This window comes from Manis pentadactyla, chromosome 15, assembly GCF_030020395.1.
Source record: "Manis pentadactyla isolate mManPen7 chromosome 15, mManPen7.hap1, whole genome shotgun sequence".
NCBI lineage: Eukaryota > Metazoa > Chordata > Mammalia > Pholidota > Manidae > Manis > Manis pentadactyla.
The window spans coordinates 13,239,482-13,264,165 of NC_080033.1; the positions used below are offsets into that span (position 1 = coordinate 13,239,482).

Genomic DNA, 24,684 nt, shown 5'->3' on the forward strand with positions numbered 1-24,684 from the left:
GAAGGCGACCATCAGTCTAGTCTCTGGCTGTCAGAACTGAGGTTTTATTAAGTTGGACATTCTATTAACAATTAAGTCAGACAGGGTCGTCAGGGAGAGGCTTTGAGCCTGGGGTGGGAGGTAGCCGGTTTGGACTGTGGCCACTGTGGACCACGATGTCGTCGTATTCCTCCTGGGGGCAGAGGGGGAGGGATGGGGCTCAGGTGGCTGCCGCCTTGCCCGCTGCCCGAGTGCCGCTCACCCTAGGACCTGGGTCTTGCCTTTAGGCCCACATGGAGCTCCACTCCCTGCTCCTAGTTCTCCAACCACCACTTTCAAGGTCACCCATGTTCTCCCACCGCTACTACCAGGGCTCCAGAGCTGCTGCCCCTCCGGTTCTTCAGCGGCTACAGCCTCTGAGGCCTCTCCTCCACCCCTTCCCAGTGCCTCTACCCCCACCAGCCGTGTCATCCCTGCCCGAGGGAGTCTGCTGCCTGTTTGCCAATGAAACCATCGCTGGCTAACGTCTGTCCCCACTGCTGCCAAAGCTGAACCACCACCCAAGACCATCCCCCAGTCTGAGCTTTCCCGCTCCTGCTCTGTGGAATCACTGCTGTCACCCGCCACTGCTTGTAGCCAATCACCATGACTGAGGTCTTTTCTCTACCACGGCCACCACCTTAATTCCTCGACCACCGCAGCCTGGGTTCTCCTTGCCACCCCTGCCCAGGTATCCCCCAACTTCTGCCTAGCACCACTTGCACAGCTGTCTGAGTGCTTAAATCGCAGCAGCCCAAGATCGGTCTCAATGCACTGCCCCATTTCTCTTCTCCCCCTTCCCACCTGCCCGTTTACCCTGACCCCCCAGCTGGACCCCCCAGTCTCTCCTGACTCACGCCCTCGTCCCCGCTGTCACTGTCACTACTGCTGCTGCAGGGGCCAGGCCTGTCGTCGTCGTCCGCAGGCTCAGGGGCTCCGTGTGCACGAAGAAGGCGGGTGAGGGCGGGGTTGGGCCGGAGCATGGCACTGCCCAGTGGGGTGCGGCCACCATACATGCGGGCAGCAGGGTCAGCACCTGCCCTCAGGAGAAGCTCCAGGACATCGGCTGCTTGGGCCTCCACTGCCAAGTGCAGGGGGCTCCGGCCACACGTGGGCTCCTGCAGGGTACAGCAGAAAGGTCAAGGAAGCCCCGCGCCACTCTGGGGACAACCCTCCCTTGTTGCCCCTCTAGAGGGCAGCTCACCAGTTTATTGAGGTCAGCTCCCACCTCCTGGAGCAGTTGGACCATCTCTGCATCTTTGTGGATGACGGCCACATGGAGGGGGGTGTGGCCTGAGGACAGAGAGACTTGTATCAGACAATGAGGGTGAGGGGTCTGGGCCCCCATTGCCAAGACCCTAGGCAACGGTTTTGTGGCTCGAGGGTGACCAAGTTTGGGGTCTGGCTCCTGAATTCCTAGACATGTCAAAGAGGCACCTGCACGCCAAATGCGTAAGTCTCAGGCGGTCTGAACTTGCTGGCAGTGCCAACACCTGGGCTGTGGGATGTCTGGGGCCTATGGGTGAGGAGCCCAGGGGCACTGGACAGGAGGCTGCATCTAGGGGCCAGGAGACTGAGTCTCCAGTCTTTCTTCACAAAGGATCTGGACCCTTGAGTAGATGAGGGACCTGTGACCTAAACACTGGGTCCTAGGTGATCTCAGTCCCTCTGGAGAGGGCTTAGTCCAGGTAGTTGGACTAAGAGAGGGGAGCTGATTTTTCCCCAGGAGGCTTGGTTAAGGAGGACTGTTCCTGAACCCACTGTCAATCCCTGGGAACCTGGGTCTTGAGTTCCCTTGTGCTGCGTGGCCCAGGAGCTGAGGCTAATGGGAAGGGGAGGGGTTCCACGTGAGTTGTGCCTTCCACCACCTGTGGGTGACTGACCTGGGTCCCCAGTGGTCTGGGGCCTCCATGTGGGGGTCCTGGGTCCCACATGACCAATTCTCAATAATCTAGAGCCTGGACAGGAGTCCTTGGTCCTGATCCTGGGTCTTTGAAGCATTGGTGTTATTTCCCAAAGGGGTGGGTCTTGAGTCAGGAGAGCTGAGCCCAGAGCTAGGTACCCTCACCCTGCCTGGGAGCCCAGGCCCTTCCCTGTGACCGAGGACCCTCACCCTCATAGTTTTCAGCCTCCAGCTGCAGCTTCCAATCCTCTTCACTCTCATCTTCCTTCTCCAAGTCGGTGTTGGGGGACAAGGCAAAAGGGCTGTGGTCGGTGTTGGGGGTGTGGTCAGGGCCCAGAGGGAGGTAAGTGTTGGGTGTTCCCCTGGGACGCCAGGGGCGGGGCTGGAGCAGCACACGAGCACAGGCATGTGCCCCCACACGGCAGGCCAGGTGCAGTGCTGTGTGGCCCCCCCGCTCTGCCACGTGCAACCCAGCACCTGCTGTATACAACTTCTCCACCGTGGATGCCTCCCCCAGGATGGCTGCCAGGTGCAGGGCTGTCTGCAAAAGCAGAGGGCAGTGGTTAGAGATCGCTCTGAGAACCCTGGTCCCAAGCACTATACTCTGTCCACAGTGGCTTACCTGGCCCAGGTCATTCTGCAGGTCCAGGTACTCAGTGCCAGTTGCAAAGCTTAGGAGGAAATCCAGGAAGGGCTCATGCTGATGAATCACTGCCAGGTGCAGTGCCCTGAGGACAAAGACAGGGGGCAGAGGGCAGAGGTCAAGGACTCTTGCATTCCTTCATTCAACAAACATGGAGCACCTACTGTATGCTAGGCAATGTGACCACAGCTCTGGAACCAGTTGTCAGGAATCCAGGAGGGTCAGGTCAGAGTTAATTCAGCAAATCTGTTCAACTGGTGTTTATTAAGTAGGACTTCTACTTCCTTCCAAGATGAAATGACAGGAACTGGATTTCCCTCCCACCAAAAAAAATCAGAAAAAAAATACAGTACATGAAACAAGTTTTCAAGACACTGGTCACCCTGCAGTGAATGACAGTGATCCTTGAGAGGCAGGAAATAATCAAGGAGAGCCTTTCGAATGATTGCCACAGCTTAATGTCTTGAGAGAATTTCTAAGACACAGTGCAGAGAAGGGGAACCCAGGCAGGGCCTGGCAGACTGCCTGAGGCGAGATGGAACTGAGTCTGGGGAGAGCAAGGCAGCTAGAGTCATGGGACAGAGGACCCAAAATGTGACCACAGCTCTGGAACCAGTTGTCAGGAATCCAGGAGGGTCAGGTCAGAATTAATTCAGCAAATCTGTTCAACTGAATTTGCTGAATCATAGAGCTGAACGGGGAAAGGCCACAGAGCCTCTCAGGTATGTAGCAGAATACTAGTCAGTGCATGGTATGAGGGAACTACCCCAGGGTAGGGGAAAACCATCCAAAAAGATTAGAGAAATGTGCCATTGTTCACATGGGGCCAGGAATAGTGCCTGTTCCCACCAGCCAGACTGGGGAAAACCCATAAATTCACAGAACATTAGGTAGAATACTCAGGAAGGTCTTACTCAGTAGTGGTGAAAATGAGCCTCAGATGCAGCACCGCTCAGGACCCACCCCACAAATTCTAAAAACAAAATCCAAAAGGATCAAACTATTGACAAGCAATTTAACTGCATCCCAAAACAATACTCGAGAATATTTATAGGAATCCAAAACTAGCCAGCCTAACGAGATACGATCCACCACAGTTGGCATCTAACCACACATCATCAAGCATGCAAGGAAGCAAGAAAACATGATCCATAATGAGAATCAATCAATTGAAAGGAACACAGCAATGACCCAGATGTCAGAATTAGCTAACAAGAACATTAAAATGGAACAAGAACATTAAAAACAAGAACATTTATACCTTCACACATTCAAAAAGTGAAGTAAAGGCATGGATGATAAAGAAAGACTCACACTGAACTTCCAGAAATAAGAACTGAAATAGATAACACATCTTAAATGAAAAATATGCTGGGTGGGGTTAACAAAACTCCGAATTGCCAAAGAAAAGATGAACAAACTTGAAGGCTTCACAATAGCAACTACCCAGAATGAAACACAAACGGGAAGCACATCAATAAGCTGGGGGACAACTCCAAGCACCCTAATGTATTTGTAACTCAGAGGGGGATCAAAAAAAATTTGAAGATAAAATGTCAGGAAATTTTTCCAAACTTGATGAAAACTATAAACCCACAGATCCAAGAACAAGAGATATGGGAAAAAAAAAACACACCAAGGCCTGGCATAAAAAAAATCTGTTCAAAACCAATGATAAAGATAAAAATCTTAAAAGCAACAAAGAAGAAGATAGCTTAAGTACAGAGGAATAAAAATAAAGGTGACAGCAGATTTCACGTGGGAACTAATGCAAGAGTACAAAATGGAGCAACATCTTTGAAGTACTCAGACTGTCAAAGCTAGAATTCTTTAGCCCAGCAAAAAATAGCTTTCAAAAACGAAGATGAAAAAAGATGTTTTCAGATATATACAAAAGCCAAAGGAACACATCACCAGCAGACCCACATCACAAGAAATGTTAAAGGAAATCTACAAGCAAAAAAGGAAAATAATATCAAATGGAAATATGGACCTATACAAAAGAAAAGAGAACGCTGAAAATAGTAACCACAGTTGACCCTTGAACAACTCAGGGGTTAGTGGTGATACTGCTCCCCGCCCCTCCACCTCCAACACAGTCAAAAATCTACATATAACTTTTGACAACCCAAAAACTTAACTACGAATAGCTTACTGTTGACTGGAAGCCTTACCAATAATATAAACCACCAATGAGCACATATTTTGTATGTTACATGTATCATGTACTGTATTCTTACAATAAAGTAAGCTAGAAAAAAGGAAGTGTTTCTTCAAATTGTCACAAATCTCCAGAAAATGCCCAATATGTTTATTGAAAAAAGTCTGCGTATAAGTGGACACACATATGTCAAACACTTGTTCAAGAGTCAACTGTATATGGGTAAATATGTTAGATTTTTTTTTCTTACTAGATAGGTTTCTTTAGAAGATAATTTTTAAAAAGTAATTGACTGTTCAAGCAAAATTAATAACGATGTACGGTGGAGTTTATAAGAGTTTATAAGTTAAATCATGTAAGTTAAACACATGACAACAGCAGAAAGGCCAGAAGGCAACAAATGGAAATAGACTGTTCTAAGGCCCTTTGATGGCATCATCCCACTTGCAGGTGGATCATACTAAGTTAGAGCTGTACACTCAAGCCCTAAAGCAGGGGTCAGCAAACTTCGGTTGAGGGCCATGTAAATATTTTAGGCTTTGTGGAGCACATAGGGTCTCTTTTACTTTCTCAACTCTGCTGCTGTGTGTGATACAAAAGCTGCCAGAGGCAATATGTGAACAAATGAGTGTGGCTGTATTCCAGCAGAACTTTATTTATGGAGTCCGAAATTTGAATTTCAGATAATTTTCACTTGCCATGACATAACAGTCTTCTGATTTTTAAAAACCACACTTAGCTCATGACAGCCATACAAAAGCAGGTGGCTGGCCTGAGTTGGCCTGGAGGCTAACCCTGTCTTTCAGAGCCACCACTAAAACACAAAACAAAGACTTACAGCTAACAAGCCAACAAGAAATACAAGGGAACAAAATGTACTCGTTCCAAAAGGAGACAGAATAAGGAAACCACAGGCAAGGAAGAGATGAGTCAAGTAGAAAACTGGAAATAAGATCAACTTAAACATAACTGTATAGATAATTAATTTAAATATAAACGGTCTAAACCCTCCAAATAAAAGGGAAAAATTGAAAAAGCAAAATCCCGCTATATGCTGCTGACAGGTACCATCCTTTAAATATAAATATAAAAAAATAGGTTGAAAATAAAAGGGTGGAAAAAGATATACCATGCTAACACCAGTCGGTCAAAAGAAAACAGGAGTGAGTACTTTCATATCAGAGTAGATTTCAGAGCAAGAAATATACCAGGGATAGAGGTCATTTCATAATGGCAGAGATCAATTAAGAGGGCATAATAATTTAATAACAGAGCATCAAAATACATGAAGCAATGGACAAATCCACAGTCATTTTCGGAGATTTCAGTGCCCCTCTCGAAATAATTGATAAACTAGGTAGACAGGGATCACCAGTGAGGATATAGCAGACTTGAACAACTATAAACCAACAGGACCTCTAACTGGCATCTAGAAAACACTACACCCAACAGCAGCAGAATACATGTTCTTATTCTTTTCACGTGCATACATAATTTTCTGGGCCATAAAACGAGTCTTATTAAATTTAAAAGGATTCAAGTCATGTTCTCTGTTCACAACAGAATTAAATTAAAAATTACAAAAAAGCATCCCCAGGATCTGGAAACTAACATATTTATAGATAAGCTAAAGAAGAAATTAAAAAAAAGAAATCAGAAAGTATGTTGAATTAAATGAAAATAAAAACACAGCATATCAGAATTTGTGAGATACTGCAAAAGCAGTTCTCTGGGAAATTTACAGCATACAAAACCTGTATTAGAAAAGAAGAAAGGTGACCTCAGCTTCCACCTTAAGAAACTAGAAAAAGGACAAATTAAGCCCAAGGTAAGCAAAAGTAAGGCGACAATGAAAGTCAGAACAGAGATCAATGAAATAGAAAGCAAAAGAAAGAAAGAAAGAAAGAAAATTAATGAAACCAAAGCTGGTTCTTTGAGAAGACCCATGTTGACTGAGTGTCTCACCGTTGAGGCACTGTTCAGTCACTGGGATTCAGCAGTAAACAGAACACAAAAAACCCAGGGACAACCCTCACTTGAGCCTCTGCAGATAATCTAGTCTCATTTTCCTGCTTTATTTTTCTCGAAAGAACTTACTACCTCTGACACATCATTTTCCTTTCTTCTTTTATTAAATTTTTGTCTTTCTTACCTTACGTCTATGTGTCTTTCCTTCTCTCTCCCTTTTTTCCCTCCCTCCCCCCATTTCCTTTCTTTCTGTCAGTCTGTCCTTCTGTCTGCCTATATATACCCCACCACCACCACCGATCCCCAAACTCCGTCAAACGTATACTCCACAAGGGCATAAGTTTTATCTGTTTTCTTTATCAGCAGCACCTAAAACAGGGCCGGTAACATGGCAGTGTTCCGTAAGGATGTAATAGACGAATCCCTGCTGTCATGGAACTTAACAATTTCTCTTTGAATGTAAGATTTAAGATTACTGTTCAGGTGGGAATTTAAGAGCCAGGGGCCAAGTATTAATTTTGGAAATCAAAGTCTGAGGCTCATAAGTCAGGCGCTAAGGACCAAATACCATATTTGGGGGTTAGAGGTCAGGAGGAGCTTGCCTGAGCTACAGTTCTAACAAAGGTCTCAGGACTAGGGTCAGGAATATCACACCGATTTGGGGGACAGATAGATGTGGAAACTTTGAGAAGCAGAGTTCAAGAAAGTAAGGTCAGAAATAATTGGGTTAGGATCAAAGTTGGATATAAGATTGGTTTTATTAAAAGGTTAGGTCTTGGGGGTCAGAAGTCAAGAGTTGGAAGTCAGATTTAGGAGTGAAAGGTTAGGAAGCCAGGATCAGAGGCTAATAGGCAATCAGATGTCGGATCCAGGGCCTGGTTTGACAATTTAAGATTCACTCACGTGTCCCCATCCTCAGTGACGTAGCCGAAGACAAGGGGCGCCCACGACAGACCCGGGCCCACCTCCGCGTTCAGTCCCGGTCCTCCGGGTGCTGCTGCATCCGGACCCAGGGAGCCCAAGCCGCTGTCGCACCATTCGTCGGCGTCCGCAGCTTTCCCCAAGCACGCGACCCCGGCCATGGCCCCCGAAGCCTCAGGGGCCCCAGCGGCCGCCCGCCTGTCGCTGGGCTCAACCTGGAGTTCTGGCGCTTCCGCCTTGCGGGAAATTCCCCCACACTCCCCCTGACTCATCCAATCAGAGTGGATCAAATAGTTCATGCCCCGCCCCTGTGCTATATTGAGACCAATCAGGGTATTCACATGGACTGCGGCTCTCTACCCATTCTCACATTTTCCGGGCGCCCTTTACCAACATGGCTGTCGGCGCGGGGCACTCCGGGACTTGTAGTCTAACCCTAGGGTGTCTTCCTTACCTAAGAGGGGCGCGCTCCGGGAATCGTGCCAAAGTGTGTGTGCAGCCGTGGTGGCTGCTGGGAGTTGTAGTTCTCTGCCGTATCTCTGCCCCTCCTGTTTCCGGTGCCATCACGGGACAGAGCAGTCGGTGACAGTACCGAGGGCTCCCGCCCCGCGCTGATGGCCGAACCGGACCGTGAGTCAGGGTCCTCGGTGGGAGGGTCGGGTCGGGCTGCGCCGGGGCCTGACTACTGGCTGCAGGCCCCGGGGCCCGAAGGCGCGCGTGGTGGGGTAGGTGATAGGGGATGCATGGGGTTGTGGGGAAAAGGGATTCGAGGGCCCACTGCTAAGTGATCCATTTTGCTAGGTTGGTGGGTTTCTGGGTCGCGAGGTTTTAAGGGTTCCTTTTGCCCCTTTCTGAAAATTACTAACAATCGCGTGTGTCTCGCACCTGGGGTTGCTGAGGACCCTCGTTGCTAAGGACTTAGGTTGTCGCGGTCCCGGTTGCTAAGGGTACCTGGTTGTTAGGGGAACTGTAGGACGCTAGGGGACCCCGGTGTCCCCTCCTATCTCGTCCCCTCAAGTTCCTGTGCCTCTCCTAAACTTATCATCCCCACCGCACCTCCTCCCCCAAACCCGCTTGCAGTAGAAGTAGCTCTTCTCTTCTTTCTAAACTTCCCTGTACTTATAAACCTAACCCTCCCCCGCACACTCACACACTACTATGTCCTTTCTAACTCCTCCTGTCTTCCTCCCTGCCCTGTATGCTTTGTTTTCTCCTCCCTCTCCGAAACTTTCTTGCCCAGATTCTTTGTCCCCCATTAACCACCTTTCGTCTCAGCTCTCTCCACTCCAATAAGACCTGCGTTTCCCCATCCCCTCCCTCCCCCTACTCCACTTTTAACCACCTACGCCCTCCCCAGTAGAACTAGATTGGTGGGTCTTCTTGCTCCCCCCACCCCCTGCTGCTTTGAAGCCCTTCATTCCCTCTTAATCATGCCCTGCACTGTAACCACGTCTGCTCCCCCAGCCTCTGACCCTCTGGAGACCGAGGCAGGGAAGGTGCAGGAGGCTCAGGTGAGATGGGGGAAGGGTGGAGGGAAGGAGAGAAATGGATTTGTTCCCACACCCCACCGTGGGGGGAGGTGGCAGAGGGGAGAGAGTAACCCCAGGGCCCTCAGTTCACTGCCCCAATCCCTTGCGTTACCTCCTGGTTTAACATCCTGGGGAATGGTGGGCACTGAGGATTGTTAGAGAAGGGTGTGCAGCCTCAACCCCAGGCCTGCCTTCCCTAACTTTCCTCTTTCCTTCCCACCCTTCCCCGTCCCTCTGAACCTCATTTGTGCTAAGCATGGGAGAGAAAGGCATCCGATTTGGCCCCTGAACTCACAGATCTTACGGACAAGTGACTAGAAAATGACCCTACAGGGTGATTATCGAAGTAACTCAGGGCTCTGTAGGAGACCAGAGTAAACTCAGTGGGCTCAGAGATTCCGGCCAGTCCCTTCTCTGGAGCAATCCACAGGCTGGTCTAGGAGTCAGATTAAGATACAGAAACACTGTGGTTAGTAGAGTGCCTTTGATTTTTCTTAGGCAAGGTGAGAAATGGTGTTCCACGTAGAAGGAACAGCTGGTGCAAAACCTGGGGCCTGTGAGAGTGTGATATGTTCAGCAGCTGAGTGGCTGGGGGTGGCCAGCTGATTGTATTCATGGTTAGCATTTACTGACTCTTTACTCCAGCCAGGAACACGTCTCAGTGCTCTGTGTACATCATCTCCTGTCATCTTCCCAGCATCCCTGTCGTGGGCAAGGCCTGTTGTGGCCATTTTACAGATGAGGAATTTGGAAGCATTTGTTGAGTAACTTGCCCTTTGACCCTTGGCTAGAAGAGCAGGGACAGGTTTGCAACCCACAGTGCCTGGCACATCGCCTTCCAGATGCTTCCGGGAGGGGTAGACAGGATTCCTCACCGAGGCCTGAAGGTCCTGCCAGTTCCTCCAGCTCCCCCTTGAGCCAAGTTGCTCCTGCATCCTGGGCAAGGCCCTCGAGTGCTTTCACAGAGCCCTAGTGTCTGCAGCCTGAAAGAATGCCAGCCCACCCACAGGCGCGAGGTGGCTGTCCAGATGTAGGGCAGAGTAGAAGTGGTGAGTAAAGCCCCTCACAGATGCATGGCAGAGCAACACTGAGGTCTAAGCGCTTCCCGTCAGGCCTGGGCTTAGCTCCCACAACACAGCCACTGTCAGAGAAAAAGGTTTCATGTTAAAAAGGGATCCTCAGTCCCAAAGACAGAAATTGGAGGATGTAAATTGTAGCATTGTCTGCAATAGTGCAAAACTGGAAGCAGCCCAAATGCCTGTCAGTAGACGGGTTAAATGAACTATGGTGCATCCTTACAATGCAACACTAGGGAGCTGCTTAAAAGGATGAGGTGGGTCTATAGCATGTTGTTCCGCGGAAAATGCGAGGTGCAACATCGTGGTATGGTATGACCCGTTTCTGGAAAAAAACTGTGAGTTTTATATGCACAGAAAAAAATCTGGAGTAATTACCATTGTACTCTTAATAGTCGTTGTCTTGACGGGGCTGGTAAGAGAATTAGAGGCAAGTGCCCCCAGTTATATACACGTTGTCTAATGGTTAACATTTTTGCAAAGCTTATACGATCTTAAAAGGCAATAAAAAATTGTAAAGCAAAAATAATTCTTTAATTTTAAATAAAAAAAATTTTTTAAGCAATAAAAAACTTTTTGATAAAATTTTTAATTAAAAATTTTTAATTTGTAAGGAAGGTTCTATTCAAAAAAGGCTTTGAACCAAAGTAGTAAGTGATAGGGGCAGAAGTTGTGGAGGGGCTTAAGCAGGAGAGGGAGTTGGTCAGAATTGTGTTTTCACAACAAGGTCCATTGCAGGGCCCAGCCCTGGTCTAGCACACAGCAGTTAATCATTTGTTTGGCGGTGGAAAGTTCTGGAGCACCTGCCAGGTGCCAGACCTTGTTCTTGGTGCTGGACATCCAGTGGTAAACATGAAAAATGCCTGCTTTCTTGGAGCTGATACCATGGTGAACTCCATAGATGTTCACTATCAGATAAACAGACTACAGAAGCCAGAGGGAAGGGCCTTTGGGATGGAGAGAAGTGGTCAACCCAGCCAGGCAAAACAATGGGGGCAGTGGAGTAGACTGGAGGAGGAAACTGAGGCTGGGAGCCTAAGAAGGAGGCAGGGACAGGGACCCTCCAGGGGAGGGGACAGGCTAGACCTGGTGGTCTTGTTGGAGCCCTCTGGAGGGGACACGTTATAGCAAGAGGTATCTGGCAGACTGAGGACAGAAGCCACACTGAAATGGGGCCCGGGAAAAAGAATAGGCTTTGGGGAGAGGCCCAGGGTGGAGTGAGGGGCCCCGGGTCATTTATGGGGAGGCACCCAGGAGGTCTTAGGAAACCTAGATCTGGGGACAAAGAGGTGACCTCATCGGTGTGCAGGCCGAGGCCACTGGCATTGTTGAGACAGCCCGGGGAAGGTAGAGAGGGAAGCAGGGAAGGCCTAGGAGAGCCAGAGGCTGCGATATGGGAGCCTGGCAGGGGGAAGGAGTTGATAAAGGCCACGTAGGGGCGGGGAGGGCGGTACTGGGGCTAGCAGCCACAGGGCAAGGACCCAGGAGTTGGCACTGGCATTACTCACAGGACATGTCAGTGAGGAGGGCTTCGGGGGCACTGTGAAGGGCGCAGGCCTACACTCTGGAGAGCAGGAGGGGTGCGCGGCAACAATGTGGACCCTGGGCACTTGTTAATAGCAGTAGGAAGGGCTTCCTGGTATGCGACCTGCCCCCAGCTGCTGCTCCAAGAGCGGCATACAGGTTCGCTCATTTCTTCTCACCATAGTGCTCTGAGGTGGGTGTCCTCGGAGCTCCACTGCTGAGAGGAGGAGCTTCGAGACCCAGAAAAGCAGTTAGGAGACTCCTCCATGCATAACAGGCCCAGGTTCCCAGCACAGGCAGCCTGTCCCAGAGCACACAACTGGTCCCCAGACCTGTCCCCCAACCGTCTCTCACTCTCTGGCCCACCTCCCAGCTAGAGCCTTTTCCCCAAACCCAGTGCCATCCTCCCCTTCCCTACCTCCCTAACCCCACTTCTGGGCCTGGTCACCCCACCCCCACCCCTTCCAGGACACAGATTCAGACACTGAGGGAGAAGCTGCTGGTGGAGAAGCAGAAAGTGAGTCTCTTCCTGGGGGCACGGTTGGGGGCTGGGTTAGGGCAGGCATCTCACCAGACCCCTCACCGCCACCAGGGGTGATGTCCAAAGAATGGAATAATGGGGGTGGTGTGGGGCCTGGAGGCCCCTCACTGGGCCAAACATTGAGCCTTTAGTTGTGGGAAGGCAGGGGAGCCCAGGGCTGAGGCAGGACACCCCAGCTGAGTGCCCTTCAGGCCGCTGACTCTCTCCTTTTTGGCCAGTGGACTTCCTGCGGAATTTCTTCTCCCAGACACTGGGCCTGGGCGCACAAAAGGAGCGTCTGCTGGATGACCTAACCCTGGAAGGGGTGACCCGCTACATGCAGAGTGAGCGCTGTAAGTCCCCTGCCCGCACTGGGTCTCTTACCCACTCCAGGCCCTAGGTGACTTCTCCCAACCATAGCCTCTTGACCCATTCAATACCTTTTGTTTGCAAGAAACAAGAAACCCAAATCAAAGTGGCTCAAATTAAAACAGGAGTGTGTTGATGCTGTTAACTAAAATCTACCTTTAAGCATGGCTAGATCCAGGGGCTTCCATGTTGTTGTCAAAAATCTTAATCTTCTCTGGCGCTGCCTTCCTCCGTGGTGGGGCCCAGATAGCTCCTTGCAGCTCCAAAATGCAAGTCAAGTTCTGCCAACCAAGCAGCTCCCCTTGAAGAGAGCATCCTTATCCTAGTGGCTCAAGCAAGAGCAGCGCCCCCCTTGGCCCAGGTTGGGTCATATTCCTGTGTTTCTGATTAGCCAGACCTGGGTCACATCTCTGGCAGAACTAAGGACCAGGCTCGGACTGGCCAGGCCAGTTTGATGGAATGAAGATGATAATAATAGTAATTACCTCGTAGGCTCATTAGGGGCTTAATAAACTAATACAGCTGTGAATGGCTGGAACAAGGCCTGGAACATAGCAAGAGCTGGTAAGTGTCCACTGTGGGTGTCATTACGGGAAGCTTGTGTCCGGTGTGGTGTTGAGGTGCATCTTTACTGGGTCACCACGTAGCTTAAATTTCTTGGTGCAAGTTGAGGTCACCAGAGTCTGAGAAACCAGGCCCTCGGCAGTCCTCAACTAGAACAATTGACCCTTTGAGGGTCTTGAACAGCCTTTTGTTGTGGACGTCTTCTCCAGTTTCCCTGTCGTCCAGCTGCTGGCGTCTCCCTCCTCTGGCAGCCAGGCCCACAGCCCTGCACCTCCCCCTCCTGAGACAGGCCGGGCAGCCATTTGCAGCCACCTTCTGGCTTGGTGGGCCCCACAGAGAGCACAGACAGCAGCTACAGAGCATTTGTTCCTTCCTTCCTGTGTGTGGTTCTGAGGGGATCTAATGTAATAACTAAGCTGCACCCTCACTCTCCGCTAGGCACTGGGCCAAGCCCTTGACAGGTATCCTATCATTTGAGCTTCACATGGTATCTATGAGGTCCTTAGAGGAGTGATCTGGAAGAGGAGGAAACTGAGGCACAGAGAGACTGTGACTTGGTGCAGAGTCAGGACTGGACCCCAGGCACACACTCCCTCCCACATGGCCCCTGCTCGCTCTGTCCAGCCAGGCCTGGTCCATTGGCTGAGGTGAAGCCAAGGGTAAAAGTTTTGGCTGGCCTCAGCCTTTATCACCCTTGCAATCTGTCCCTTGGACGGGACAGCCCGGAGGCCCTCAGTTCACACAGAGCCTCACACTTGTGTCCATCCATCAGCTGATGGGCAGATGCCAGGGTCCCGCATGGCAGAACTGCCCAGGCACCAGCAGCTGAAGAAGCAACGGGGCTATTTCCGTACGGCCTGGCACCCTTGTGAAATGATTCAGCCCCTACCACATCTTCCCATCCTTTCTGAAAGCTGTAAAAATGGAGGAACAAAGTATACAAATCATGGGTCTTAAGAGGTTTTGTACAATTAACTCAAAGAATATCGCAAATGCATATGTAGGGTTCACCCAGTGCTGAGTGCTGACCTAAGCTTTACATGACTGAATTCATTTTCCCAGCAGCCCTGCAAGGTCAGTGCTGTAATTATGCCCATTTTACAGAGCAGACAGCTGAAGCCCAGAGTGCTGATCTACACCGAGACTGCCCACTGGGGAGCTGGAGAACTGGGATCTGAAGCCCTTATTCCCTCCTCTGTTCACGGGGTGTGGGCTGAGAGTGGCAAATCTTGGGCCTTCACCTGAAAATCACTGGACTCGGGGTGGCCAGTGTGTGTTTGATTACAAAGGAGAGTAACACGATGAAAGACTGTGTATTATATGCCAGAAGTAGATGGTCATTCAAGATTGTGTCCAAAAGATGAGGTGTTGCCAGAGATTTTTATAACCTGTAGCTTTTCTGGGGGAGTCCCCTCTTCCCCCCGCAGCCTTCTCACTAAGATCCCATGTATTTTGTCTCAGTCTGATTAGTAAGGTAAACTCTCCACGTGGTCTCAAATCTAAGTTGGTATAATTTCAAACAGTAGATTCTTTGTTCCCTTGATGGCTCTTCTGCCACTCTACTGTGTGACCCCTTCCCCTATCGGAGCCTCAGTTTTCTCATCTGTGGAGTGGGTGTTAATACCACCTGCCTCAAGATGATTGGGAGGACCATTCATGCACCTAAAATGTTTGCCCCAGGGCCTGGCTCCAAGTAAGATGTCAGGTGGGGGTGTTGTGATGGGTGCTGTCATTTGGCCCCATACAAACCGTGTCACATGATGCATAAACTCTTCCTCCAGGCCGCAGGGTCATCTGTTTGGTGGGGGCTGGAATCTCCACATGTAAGTATCCCCACCCCCTATAGCTGCCCCCAGGTTGAGGGAGCCCCTTCCAGGGGCTTGTGGGGGAGCTATGCCTGGGCCCTCGCCTGGGAGGGTCAGGATGGTGTAGAAGAGGCCGACGCCCCTGATCACTTTCTCCCTGCCCCCCCTCCCCCAGCCGCCGGCATCCCCGACTTCCGCTCCCCATCCACGGGCCTCTACGCCAACCTGGAGAAGTACCATCTTCCCTACCCAGAGGCCATCTTTGAGATCGGCTACTTCAAGGTGTGCACTCCCCTGGGGAGGAGCATCTGTAAAGGTGTCGGGACAGGGCTGCCCAGCTCTGGCTGTCATCTCACCAGGGCATCTGGGTGCCCACCTGCCTTCCGGCTCTCTCCCACAGAAACATCCAGAGCCCTTCTTTGCCCTTGCCAAGGAACTCTATCCTGGGCAGTTCAAGGTGAGCTCTTTTTTGCCAGGGGGACAGGAAAGCTTGGGAGACAGCACGCATGGGAAGGCCCCCTCCAAGGCCCTTTGGACGAATATCATACGGTCACTAAGTACCTGGGTCCAACTCCTGGTCCCTCGTTCCTTGCTCTTCTGACCTTGAGCCTCAGCTTACCAGCTGTGTGACTCTGGCAAGACAGTCAGCCTCCCTGCGCCTCAGTTTCCTCATCTGTGAAATGGGGCTATCGGTGGTTTCTGCTTCACAAGGTCGGTGTGATGATTCCATTAGGCAAAAGGGGCACAGTGCCTGGAACAGTTGCTGGCCATGGTAAGTTTCTCTATTATTCTTACATTGTTACAATTGCTTCCCTCCAGCCGACCGTGTGCCACTACTTCATCCGCCTGCTGAAGGAGAAAGGGCTGCTCCTGCGCTGCTACACACAGGTAGGCAGGGCTATGGGCATCCTGGGAGGAGAGGGCAGGCTGTTATGTCCTGGCACCACAATGCCTAAGAGCTCGGGCCACTGCTGCTTTGCCACGTGACCTGCAGTGAGTCACTTCGCCTCTCTCAGCCTCCGTTTCCCCTTGGAAAGGAGAAGCCAGAACAGCTTCGCCCTCTCAGGCATGTGACATGGCAGTAAACTCTCAGGACCGTCCCATGTGTACTCAGAAAGGACTTCATGCCTGAGGGGACACCATTTGTTCCACAGATTTCATATTTGCTAGTGACTTGATCTAACAAAATCAGTACACTATAACTTTCCGACTGCTAGATGGAGAAGAGTCCTGAGGAAGGAGACCTTTTTATAGTTTTATAGGCCAGGAGTTGGAGCCAGGCTTTGAGTGTGCCATGGAGCCACAGCTCACACATGTCAGGTGCTTAGCCAAGGGCCTCGCCCTGGGGTACTCAGGCTAGGACAGCTCACATTGTTGGCTTCTGGGCTAGTCGGTGGGACTTTGGGGGTCTCACACTCCAAACTGTAAAAAATATTTGCACCTCAACCTTTGTTTTATGAATGCATTTTTGAAATCACGTGGTATACCACAACAATGATTGATAATCATGCATGCTATAAATCATACCTCAGAACCCAAAACTAAATTAGAGAACACACGAATATAAATAGGTTCTGATCCTTTCTGCACCTGGCAATTGGGAGCCAGCAGCTTCAGAAGCTGCCACCAGGGGGAGAATGAATTCTTTTTAGGTCCAGATTTCTCACAGGGTGAAGGCTCCTGCCCAGGGCTGGTGGTGGCAGCTGGGGTGGGGAAAGCCTGCTCCTTCCAGGAGGAGCCCAAGCTCAGCATAAACCTGACATTTCTTCCCAGAGAGTCGGTTCTATCCATGCGACAGGGCTCAGATATGATATGAACAGCTCATCTGAAGCCAAGTGCCTGCATGAATTCCTCACTGTGGCCCTGCTGGCATCCCGGTTCATTAGCTTGTGTCCCAAGTGTTACTGAGTGCCAACCCAGTGTCAGGCCCTGCTGGCAGCCGACAGAGCAGACATCCTTGCCCTCCTGCAGCTGATACTCGAATGTATGGAGAGAGACAGTGGATAGGACGGAGAAGTGGCATATCTGGCGTGTCAGATGGTGAGAGGCAGGGGGAATCAGAAGCGCCATGTGCAAGTTGGGGGAATGCTGTGGTAACCTAGGTGTCTGGAGAGACCGCACTGATAAAGGGACGTTTAGACAAAGACCTGTAGGAGAGGAAGAAGGTAGCCATAGGATTATCCGGGGAGAGAGGGCTTTCCAGGCAAAGGGAACAGCCACTGCAAAGGTCCTGAGGTGAGACTGTATTTGGCATGTTCAATAAACTGGATCTAAGTGAACAAGAAGGATAGTAATAGGAAAGAATGGAGAGGACGGGGTCTGAAAGGTGACAGGGTGGACCATGTGGGGCTCAGGGCCACGGGGAGGACTTTGTCCTTTACCCTGAGTGAAATAGTGTCACAGGAGGGCTCTGAGCAGGGCAGGTGTCCCTCTGGCAGCACATAGGGCACAGGCAGGCTGGGGGGGCCGTGGGGAAATGGGTACAGACACCACAGAGGAGGCTGCCGTGATTGTCCAAGTTCCAAGCAGGGGAAGATGGAGGCTGGGCCAGGGTGGGGGCTGCCAAGGGGGAGAGTGGACAGGTTATGAGTCCATTTTAAAGGGGGAGCCAGCAGGGCTTGCTGGTGGGTTGAATGCAAACTCCTGAGAGAAAGGGGAGTCAAGGGCCACTGGCCAGCCCCCAGCCTGAGCACGTGCTCTTCATTGAGGTGGTGGTCGGGTACAGGGGAGGGCTTTAGTCTGGGGCATAGTGAGATGGAGATGTGGGCAGATGGGTCGACACAGGAGTCTGGACTTAGAGGCGATGTTTAAACTCTGCAGACAGGATGAGAGCACTGGTGCTCCAGCAGGAGAAACCCAGGCGCAGGACAAAGCGGCCCATCCGGGCTGCTCCCAGAGTCTCACTGCTCAGCTCTGCCTGAGACAAAAACCCCTGGCCCTGCCCTAGCCACAGGAGCAGGCCAACCGCCTGCTCTTTGTACACAGAATCCAACATGGGTACATTCTGGGCTCAGTGCGAAATGTGCAGCCATTTCTACCCTACTTGCAATATTTAATACACGGATTTCCCTACACATACATCATCAAAATGGCATATGCCATAAAACAGACGAAGGTGGAAAAAAATTTTCCACTCTGTTTCATAAAACCATGGTCTTAAACTTGTCATCCTCTTCTCCAACCTCAGCCACTTTTTCAGTCACTGACCCAGTTTTCTGAAACACACTGTCTTCACTTCTTCTGACCATGCAGTGCTTTTTAAGCTATGTATGATGTGTGTGTGTGTGTGTGTGTGTGTGTGAGATGCTATTTTTATCTCAAGACACAAGTATCCATTCAACCTTGAGAACAGTTGTCTGGTTCATTCAAGTCACCGTGATCTCCACAGCGAAACAGCTGACAGTCCTTCTAAACATATAAATGGCATTTACTTTATACATAATTTGTTGGCTTTCTTCCCCTAGCCCCTTGTCTGGAAGACCCTTCCAGATCCACACCCACCTAGCAGCTTCGTGCTTTTTAAAAGCCAGCCTCCATGTTATGTCAATTGGGGATGTAATGTTTTGATACAAAAAGTGAGCCAAGTTTAAAAATCAAGAGATCTCAGGTGTAAATACTGATTTCAGGCTCCTCCTAAAAACTGGGAAGAGCTAGGGGTACTGGGGAGAGCAGTTGGCCGGAGCTGAGCGGCCACTGCCCACCTCCTCACCACGTCCTGCTCCCTGCCAGGCACTTGGGCCAAATGTCAGTCACTGCGTATCGGCATGTGGCCACTGCTGCTCATCCTTCAGTAGAGGACATCCTTGGGCCGTATTCCCTAGCCCGCGGCTCCCCTCCCTAGGGCCCACTGCTGTCACCTGCTTCTGTGTCTCCTCTGAAGCTCTTGTGTACTTAGGCAAGCAAATACACAAACTCATACGTATTTTTTTCCACCTCTTGTACACACTGCCTTTGTTCTTCTGTGCCTCTTAACGTCTTGGAGAGATCATTCGTATCAGCACATGCAGGTCAGCCTCATTCATTTTTGTTTACTTGCAGCTTATCAAAAGCAGCATCAAAGAATCACACAGAGGCATTTAGGTTCTGCGAAATGCTATTTAATTACTTGCATGCACCCTGCTTACATGTGAGGAGGCAATAGACTGAGACAAACAACAAAGGCACAACCAGGATTTCTAATAGTGGGGAGGGAGGGAAAGTGCTGCAGGGTCCGGGAACAGTGACTCTTGTCTGCTCTTTTTGGGGACAAGCTGGGTGCTGGCAGGGAGCAGAGAAGGCAGTTGGGGCCATCTGCCCTTCAAAGGGAACCCTTGCAGCTGTCCATGGAATCTCCAGGAAACAGTAGTTGGTTCAGCTAAGGGCTGTGTGTGACTGGCCAAATCCGTGTAATGTCTGCCAGCGGCCTCAGCAGCGCCTGCCTCAGCCGCATTCCTCCCAGACAAACAAAAGCTGCCCCAGAGGGGCTGCATGTCTTAAGAACAATGAGAGAACACATATGTCTATGTGGAAGAGAAGAACATTCTTGCTTGCTTAATAAGGAAAGTATCTCTGTCTTAAAAGAATGCACATTAATATGCCATCTATGAAACAGAACCAGAGTAAGAAACCTGACTGCTAAATAGCAAAAGTGTGACTCAAACCAAACCCTCCTGATTCATTTTTTTATGTTAATGCTTGGCCAGTGCGGCTACATACAGCTGTGCAGGTTGGATACTGCACAAGGATGCCATACCTGATGGGGCTCCAATTACAAAGTAGATGTTGTAATTTGTACATTTATTTCATCCAACTTCTGGCAGGTGGTACTAATCTGTGTGGTCCTACAGAAACAAATTTTCTGAAAAAATTGGAAGCAAAGTGGCCTGAATTTGCAGAAGAATTCCGTATGGGCTGGTGGTGGCAGTGGGTCTGGGCTCACAGATATTTGAGTTTGGGCCCTACTTATAAGTGTCCGCACCTTTTACCCTTTCAGTAGCACCATCAGGGTGAACAGTTTTCAGGCACCCCCTGCTTCTTGCTTCTCCCACCCTTCCTCCTCACCTTGTGCCCTTGCTTCTGTTAGCTGCAACTCCCTGCTCTGCTGTCTGCCCCTGAGGGTGTGGTTCACCCCTGACCATCTTCCCTCCCTCTGTCCCTCCAGAACATAGACACCCTGGAGCGAGTGGCGGGACTGGAGCCCGAGGACCTGGTGGAGGCCCACGGCACCTTCTACACATCACACTGCATCAACTCTGGCTGCCGGCGGGAGTACACGCTAAGCTGGATGAAAGGTGAGGGGCTGGTGGTCATCCGCCAGGATGGGTTACCCACTGTCCACTCCTCAGTGCCAGGAACAGGATCTCCGCACTGTGGGCACCAGTTCTTGTCCAGCATAGCTCTGTGGATTTTTTTTTTTTAAGGTATCATTGATATACACTTTTATGAAGATTTCACAAGAAAAACAATGTGGTTATTACATTCACCCTTATTATCGAGTCCCCCCCATACCCCATTCTGTGGCTTTTTTTAGTAGACAACCCCTAAAGATTTGAGGTGGCAGCAGGGTTCCTTGGTCCCAACATCATCTCATAGCCTGGTTATAATGGAAGCAAGTCCCAGACCAAATTCAGCCACAGGAGATGTACATTAAGATGCCCCCAGTCATACAGTCTATTCTGTGAAGTCATGAAATCCTAGCTCTTTGTCCTTAGAGGGGCTCTGACCCCGTCTTATATGAGGGGCTCATCAAGGTAAATGTGACTACCATCTAAGAAGAGCAGAACTGTCCAATAGGACTTCCTGAATGGAGGAAACTGTTCCATATCTACACTATCCAATATGGCAGCCACTTGCTACCTGGGGCTATTGCACACTTGAAATGTGGCTAATGTGACTGAGGAACTGAATTGGTGATTTCATTTTATGTATTTAAAATGTAAAAGCCACATGTGGCTGTGCCCACCATATCGGACAGCACCGTGCTCGAGGCACAGGGTTCAGTCGGCTTCAGGCAGGCCCGGTCTGTGGAGAGTGAAGCCAAAGGCAGGTCTGGTCAGGCATGAAGGCTGGGGCTGGCCCCAGGGCTGCAGACGCAGGACCTGCTGAAGTCAGAGTCCCTGTTCCTGTCAGGGCAGTGTTAAACAAAAGAAAAAAAAAATCAGCGAATCCACGTTTCTTGAATGCCAGAGGGCCTATTTCTATATCCATTGTGCTGATTAAGAAGCCGTGCACTGCCCCCATGGAGACCCAATTCTGACGTTCTTTATGCTGATTTCACAAAGCCTCTGGTGTCTGTGAGATAAGGACAGCTGCAGCACGAGAGCAGGGCCTCCGGAGTGCAGCCTTTCTGATAAAATGCCAGGGGCTGAAGAGGCCCGAGCAGGCCGAGTGCAGCAGCTGCGGGTGATATACGGGCGGCATTACCCCGCGTGGCTCCCTTACAGCAGTGTCACGTGCGTCACCCACAGATGCTGTACTGTCACTGCAGAAATGTTGCGAAGTTAACTGCAGGCATTAAAACAGTACTCTAAATATTTGTTGAAGGAATGAATAAATAGTTGACCGAACAAGCTAGGGTTCTATGGGTTGCAAGTGACAGTGCTTCCCCTTAGTGAGCACTAAAGGAGCATGGTTGCAGTAAGGATGCGGCGGGGGCGGATCTGTCACAGAGCCCAAGGGTGGGAAGCAGCTGGGCCTGAGGATTTGTCCCCGTCCCAGGATCAGCTGCATACTCTTTGCTCTCTCTCTGCCACCAGGCCTGGGACCCACCAGGCCTCTCTGACCAGGATGAAATAGGGCTGCCTTCAAAGGCCCACTGAAAGAGCTTCTGAGCTGAGATGCCCCAGGTGGGGCTTGGTGGAATCCAGGTGCCCCATTTGAGAACACGGATCTGCTCATTAGCCTTCTTGGGTTTATTCTCTCATTCAGTAGTTACAGCCTGGGACTGGCAGCCCCCCTGGAGTCCAGGGCTGATGGGGGAAGCTAGGGGCCGGTCTCTAGGAAGGGGGTTCCTTTCTGAGCAGACAAACACCCCCAGAGGCTCCCCAGTGACTGTTTGTGTTGACATGAAGGAAAGGGTGGGGAGAGGGGCAGGGCAGGCCCTTACCCCCTCCTCTGCCCACCCCTTCTCCCTGCCCAGAGAAGATCTTCTCCGAGGTGACTCCCAAGTGTGAGAAATGTCAGAGTGTGGTGAAGCCTGGTGAGCCTTGGGGTCAGGGACCCCCACAACTGACCCCTTCTCAAGAAGGCTGCCCTTCCCATTCACCCTGCCTCTGGCCACCCTCTGTCCCTGACCCAGATTTGTCCCGGTTGGGGGGGGGTCCGCAGCCGCAGCTGTCCCAGGTGCTCCACGGCTCCCACCCCCCACCAGCCTTCTCTTCCTGCCTGTCCTCTCACACCCCATCCCTGTGTCTGCCTCCCCTGTTCCACCGTCTCTGTGTCTCTGTGTCTCTGTGTCTGTCCACCTATCTCTGCCTCAGACATTGTATTCTTCGGCGAGAACCTCCCAGCGCGGTTCTTCTCCTGCATGCAGTCAGTAAGTGTCCCTGCCAGCACCCCGTGCTCCACCCGTGTGGGGGCAGCCTGGGCCCTGCCCTGGGGAAGGTGGTTTCCCCAGACAGCTGTGGGGGTGGTGGGGGACAGGGCGGGGAAGCCCAGCCTCGGCAAGGGCCCCACGGCCCTCACTGGCCGCTCCCCTTCACAGGACTTCCTGAAGGCGGACCTCCTCATCATCATGGGCACCTCCCTGCAGGTGCAGCCCTTCGCATCCCTCATCAGCAAGTAGGTTGTGGTTGGGACTGTGGGGGGCTGCTGGGGGCTGGGAGAGCCAAGGTGGGTCCTCACCACTGAGCCGCCCTCCCCCAGGGCACCCCTCTCTACCCCACGCCTGCTCATCAACAAGGAGAAGACTGGCCAGGTGAGTCGGCTTTCATTCACACCTCCTCTGTTCTCCCCCACTAGCTTCCTCGGGAACTAGGGAACATGTCTCTAGAGAATCCCAATGCTTTGGACACCTCGGCTCAGAACCAGGCATTCTGGGATCCAGAGGGGTCAAGTTCTAGGCTTCTAAGTTTCCACAGGCTTCTAGGTCAGCAAGTAAGAGAACGTCAGCTCAAAGCGACTTAACACAAAACAGGAATGCTGTGATAGTCAGGACTAGCTAGATGCAGGGCCTGCAAGGTACCATCAGGAGACACCCACTTGCTCTCTCCACTCTTTTCATGACGTGGCCTCACCCCCAGCAGGGGTTCCCTCCCAGGAAGGGCTGTTTTCTTGAACAGGCAAAAACATACATGTCTAAGATTCTGTTCTAAGCATCTTCTAAGTATTAACCGACTGACAGTACAACCCTAGGAGTGGGTTCATGATTGCCCCGACTCTACAGATAAGGAAACTGAAGTTCAGAGGGGCCAGGTCACTTGAGAAACGTCAGAGAGCAGGATTGAAATGCAGACCTTCTGGCTCCAGGGTCTGTGTTCTTAGCTTCCCTCTCCCCTGCAGACTGACCCTTTCCTGGGAATGATGATGGGCCTTGGAGGAGGCATGGATTTCAACTCCAAGAAGGCCTACAGGTGAGGCCTGGGCCTGCTGTGGGCAATGGGCCTACAAGGCCCAGGGCCAAGGTGGGAGGGAGGGCATGAAGGCACATGGACTGGGAAGAGCTGGCAGGGGCCTGGGACTAGCCTGGGAGCTCTGACTCTCTCTGCCATCCACAGGGACGTGGCCTGGCTGGGTGACTGCGACCAGGGCTGCCTGGCCCTTGCCGACCTCCTTGGATGGAAGGTGAGGAGCCTGGGCAACCCCAGCCCACCCAGAGCCCAGTCCCTGAACCCCTGCCCCACAGGTCCTGTGACCCCGAGGCACGGTGATCTCTGACCTCTGTGAACTTTGCCTCTCACAGAAGGAGCTGGAGGACCTTGTCCAGAAGGAGCATGCCCGCATAGACGCCCAATCAGGGTCGGGGAGCCCCAACCCCAGCACTTCAGCTTCCCCCAGGAAGTCTCCACCTCCTGCCCAGGAGGAGGCCAGGACCAGGGACGGAGAGAAACCCCAGTGACAGCTGCGGCTCCTAGGCTCCCCACTCCTCGGGGACAGCTGAGCCCCAACCAGCACTGGCCCCCTCTAACTTGCAGCTCTTGTCTGGGGAGCTCAGAATGTGTCTCCAGCCTCTTACCCGCTCCTTCCCCAAAGTGGGGCCCCAGCACTCAAGCCCCCACCAACCTGGTAAATCTTTAACATCTCCTAGGGGCTGGGGCTGGGGCTGGGGCAATCTGCCTCTAAGCACTCACTGTCTCTAACCACCCACAGGGGCCAGGATCAAGCTTCCCTAATCTCTAACTGCTCCCCAGGTCAGAAATACCTCCAAACTTTTAACCCAGGACAGGCACCCCAGGCTCCCCACCCTCTCTAGGGCCTGTGGCCAGCAGACGAAGACTAACCTCCCCTGCGTGGGGACGTGGGCCCTCCAAGCCTAACTCTCGCTCGCTGCGGGTGCCGAGCCTAAAGGCCTGCCAGGTCTCTGCCTCCAACTCCCACACTGGGTGCTGGGCCCCCTTCCTGTGGAACCCACTTTCCATGAGGAGATGGGCAGATGATGTTATTTATTGGACACAAATTAAAAACAAAAAGCACTAACAATCAGCTGTCTGGCCTCCGTGTTCCTTTCTGTGAGCGCCGGGGAAGCCGCTGGCGGGAGGGGCTTATTG

At 51.4% G+C, this 24,684-nt stretch overlaps 2 protein-coding genes across 4 annotated transcripts; one reads left to right on the top strand and one right to left on the bottom strand.

The window, feature by feature from the left end:
* Positions 1–22: 22 nt before the first annotated feature.
* On the bottom strand, positions 23–7,855 carry NFKBIB (NFKB inhibitor beta). The gene is made up of 6 exons (XM_036894703.2): positions 7,597–7,855; positions 2,544–2,649; positions 2,132–2,462; positions 1,223–1,311; positions 876–1,136; positions 23–172 (listed from the first exon to the last, which is right to left on the bottom strand). The coding sequence occupies exons 1-6, from the start codon at positions 7,773–7,775 to the stop codon at positions 77–79; spliced, it is 1,062 nt and encodes a 353-aa protein (XP_036750598.2). The 5' UTR covers positions 7,776–7,855; the 3' UTR covers positions 23–76.
* A 252-nt stretch (positions 7,856–8,107) lies between these two features.
* SIRT2 (sirtuin 2) lies at positions 8,108–24,619 on the top strand. 3 transcript variants are annotated; one of them, XR_005026712.2, is made up of 17 exons: positions 8,139–8,244; positions 9,079–9,125; positions 12,212–12,260; positions 12,503–12,616; positions 14,978–15,019; positions 15,177–15,283; positions 15,402–15,458; positions 15,821–15,889; positions 20,142–20,271; positions 22,119–22,178; positions 22,459–22,514; positions 22,683–22,759; positions 22,844–22,895; positions 23,480–23,550; positions 23,695–23,761; positions 23,880–24,202; positions 24,287–24,619. XR_005026712.2 is itself a non-coding variant. In XM_036894681.2 (16 exons), exons 1-16 carry the CDS (start codon positions 8,229–8,231, stop codon positions 24,033–24,035), a joined length of 1,170 nt encoding a protein of 389 aa, XP_036750576.2. In that variant the 5' UTR covers positions 8,139–8,228; the 3' UTR covers positions 24,036–24,619. The 3 variants fall into 3 exon arrangements, 2 of the variants coding, with proteins under 2 accessions (XP_036750577.2, XP_036750576.2); XM_036894681.2 differs by having other exon boundaries at positions 23,880–24,619; XM_036894682.2 differs by lacking the exon at positions 9,079–9,125 and having other exon boundaries at positions 8,108–8,244; positions 23,880–24,619.
* The last annotated feature ends 65 nt before the right edge of the window (positions 24,620–24,684 follow it).

Coding starts and splice junctions, on each gene's coding strand:
- NFKBIB (XM_036894703.2), bottom strand. CDS start 7,775: ATGGCCGGGGTCGCGTGCTTGGGGAAAGCTGCGGACGCCGACGAATGG. Junction 2,650..7,596: donor GTCACTGAGGATGGGGACAC/GTGAGTGAATCT, acceptor CTTTGTCCTCAG/GGCACTGCACCTGGCAGTGA. Junction 173..875: donor GTGACAGCGGGGACGAGGGC/GTGAGTCAGGAG, acceptor CTCTGCCCCCAG/GAGGAATACGACGACATCGT.
- SIRT2 (XM_036894681.2), top strand. Junction 12,617..14,977: donor CTACATGCAGAGTGAGCGCT/GTAAGTCCCCTG, acceptor CTCTTCCTCCAG/GCCGCAGGGTCATCTGTTTG. Junction 22,179..22,458: donor TCAGAGTGTGGTGAAGCCTG/GTGAGCCTTGGG, acceptor TCTCTGCCTCAG/ACATTGTATTCTTCGGCGAG.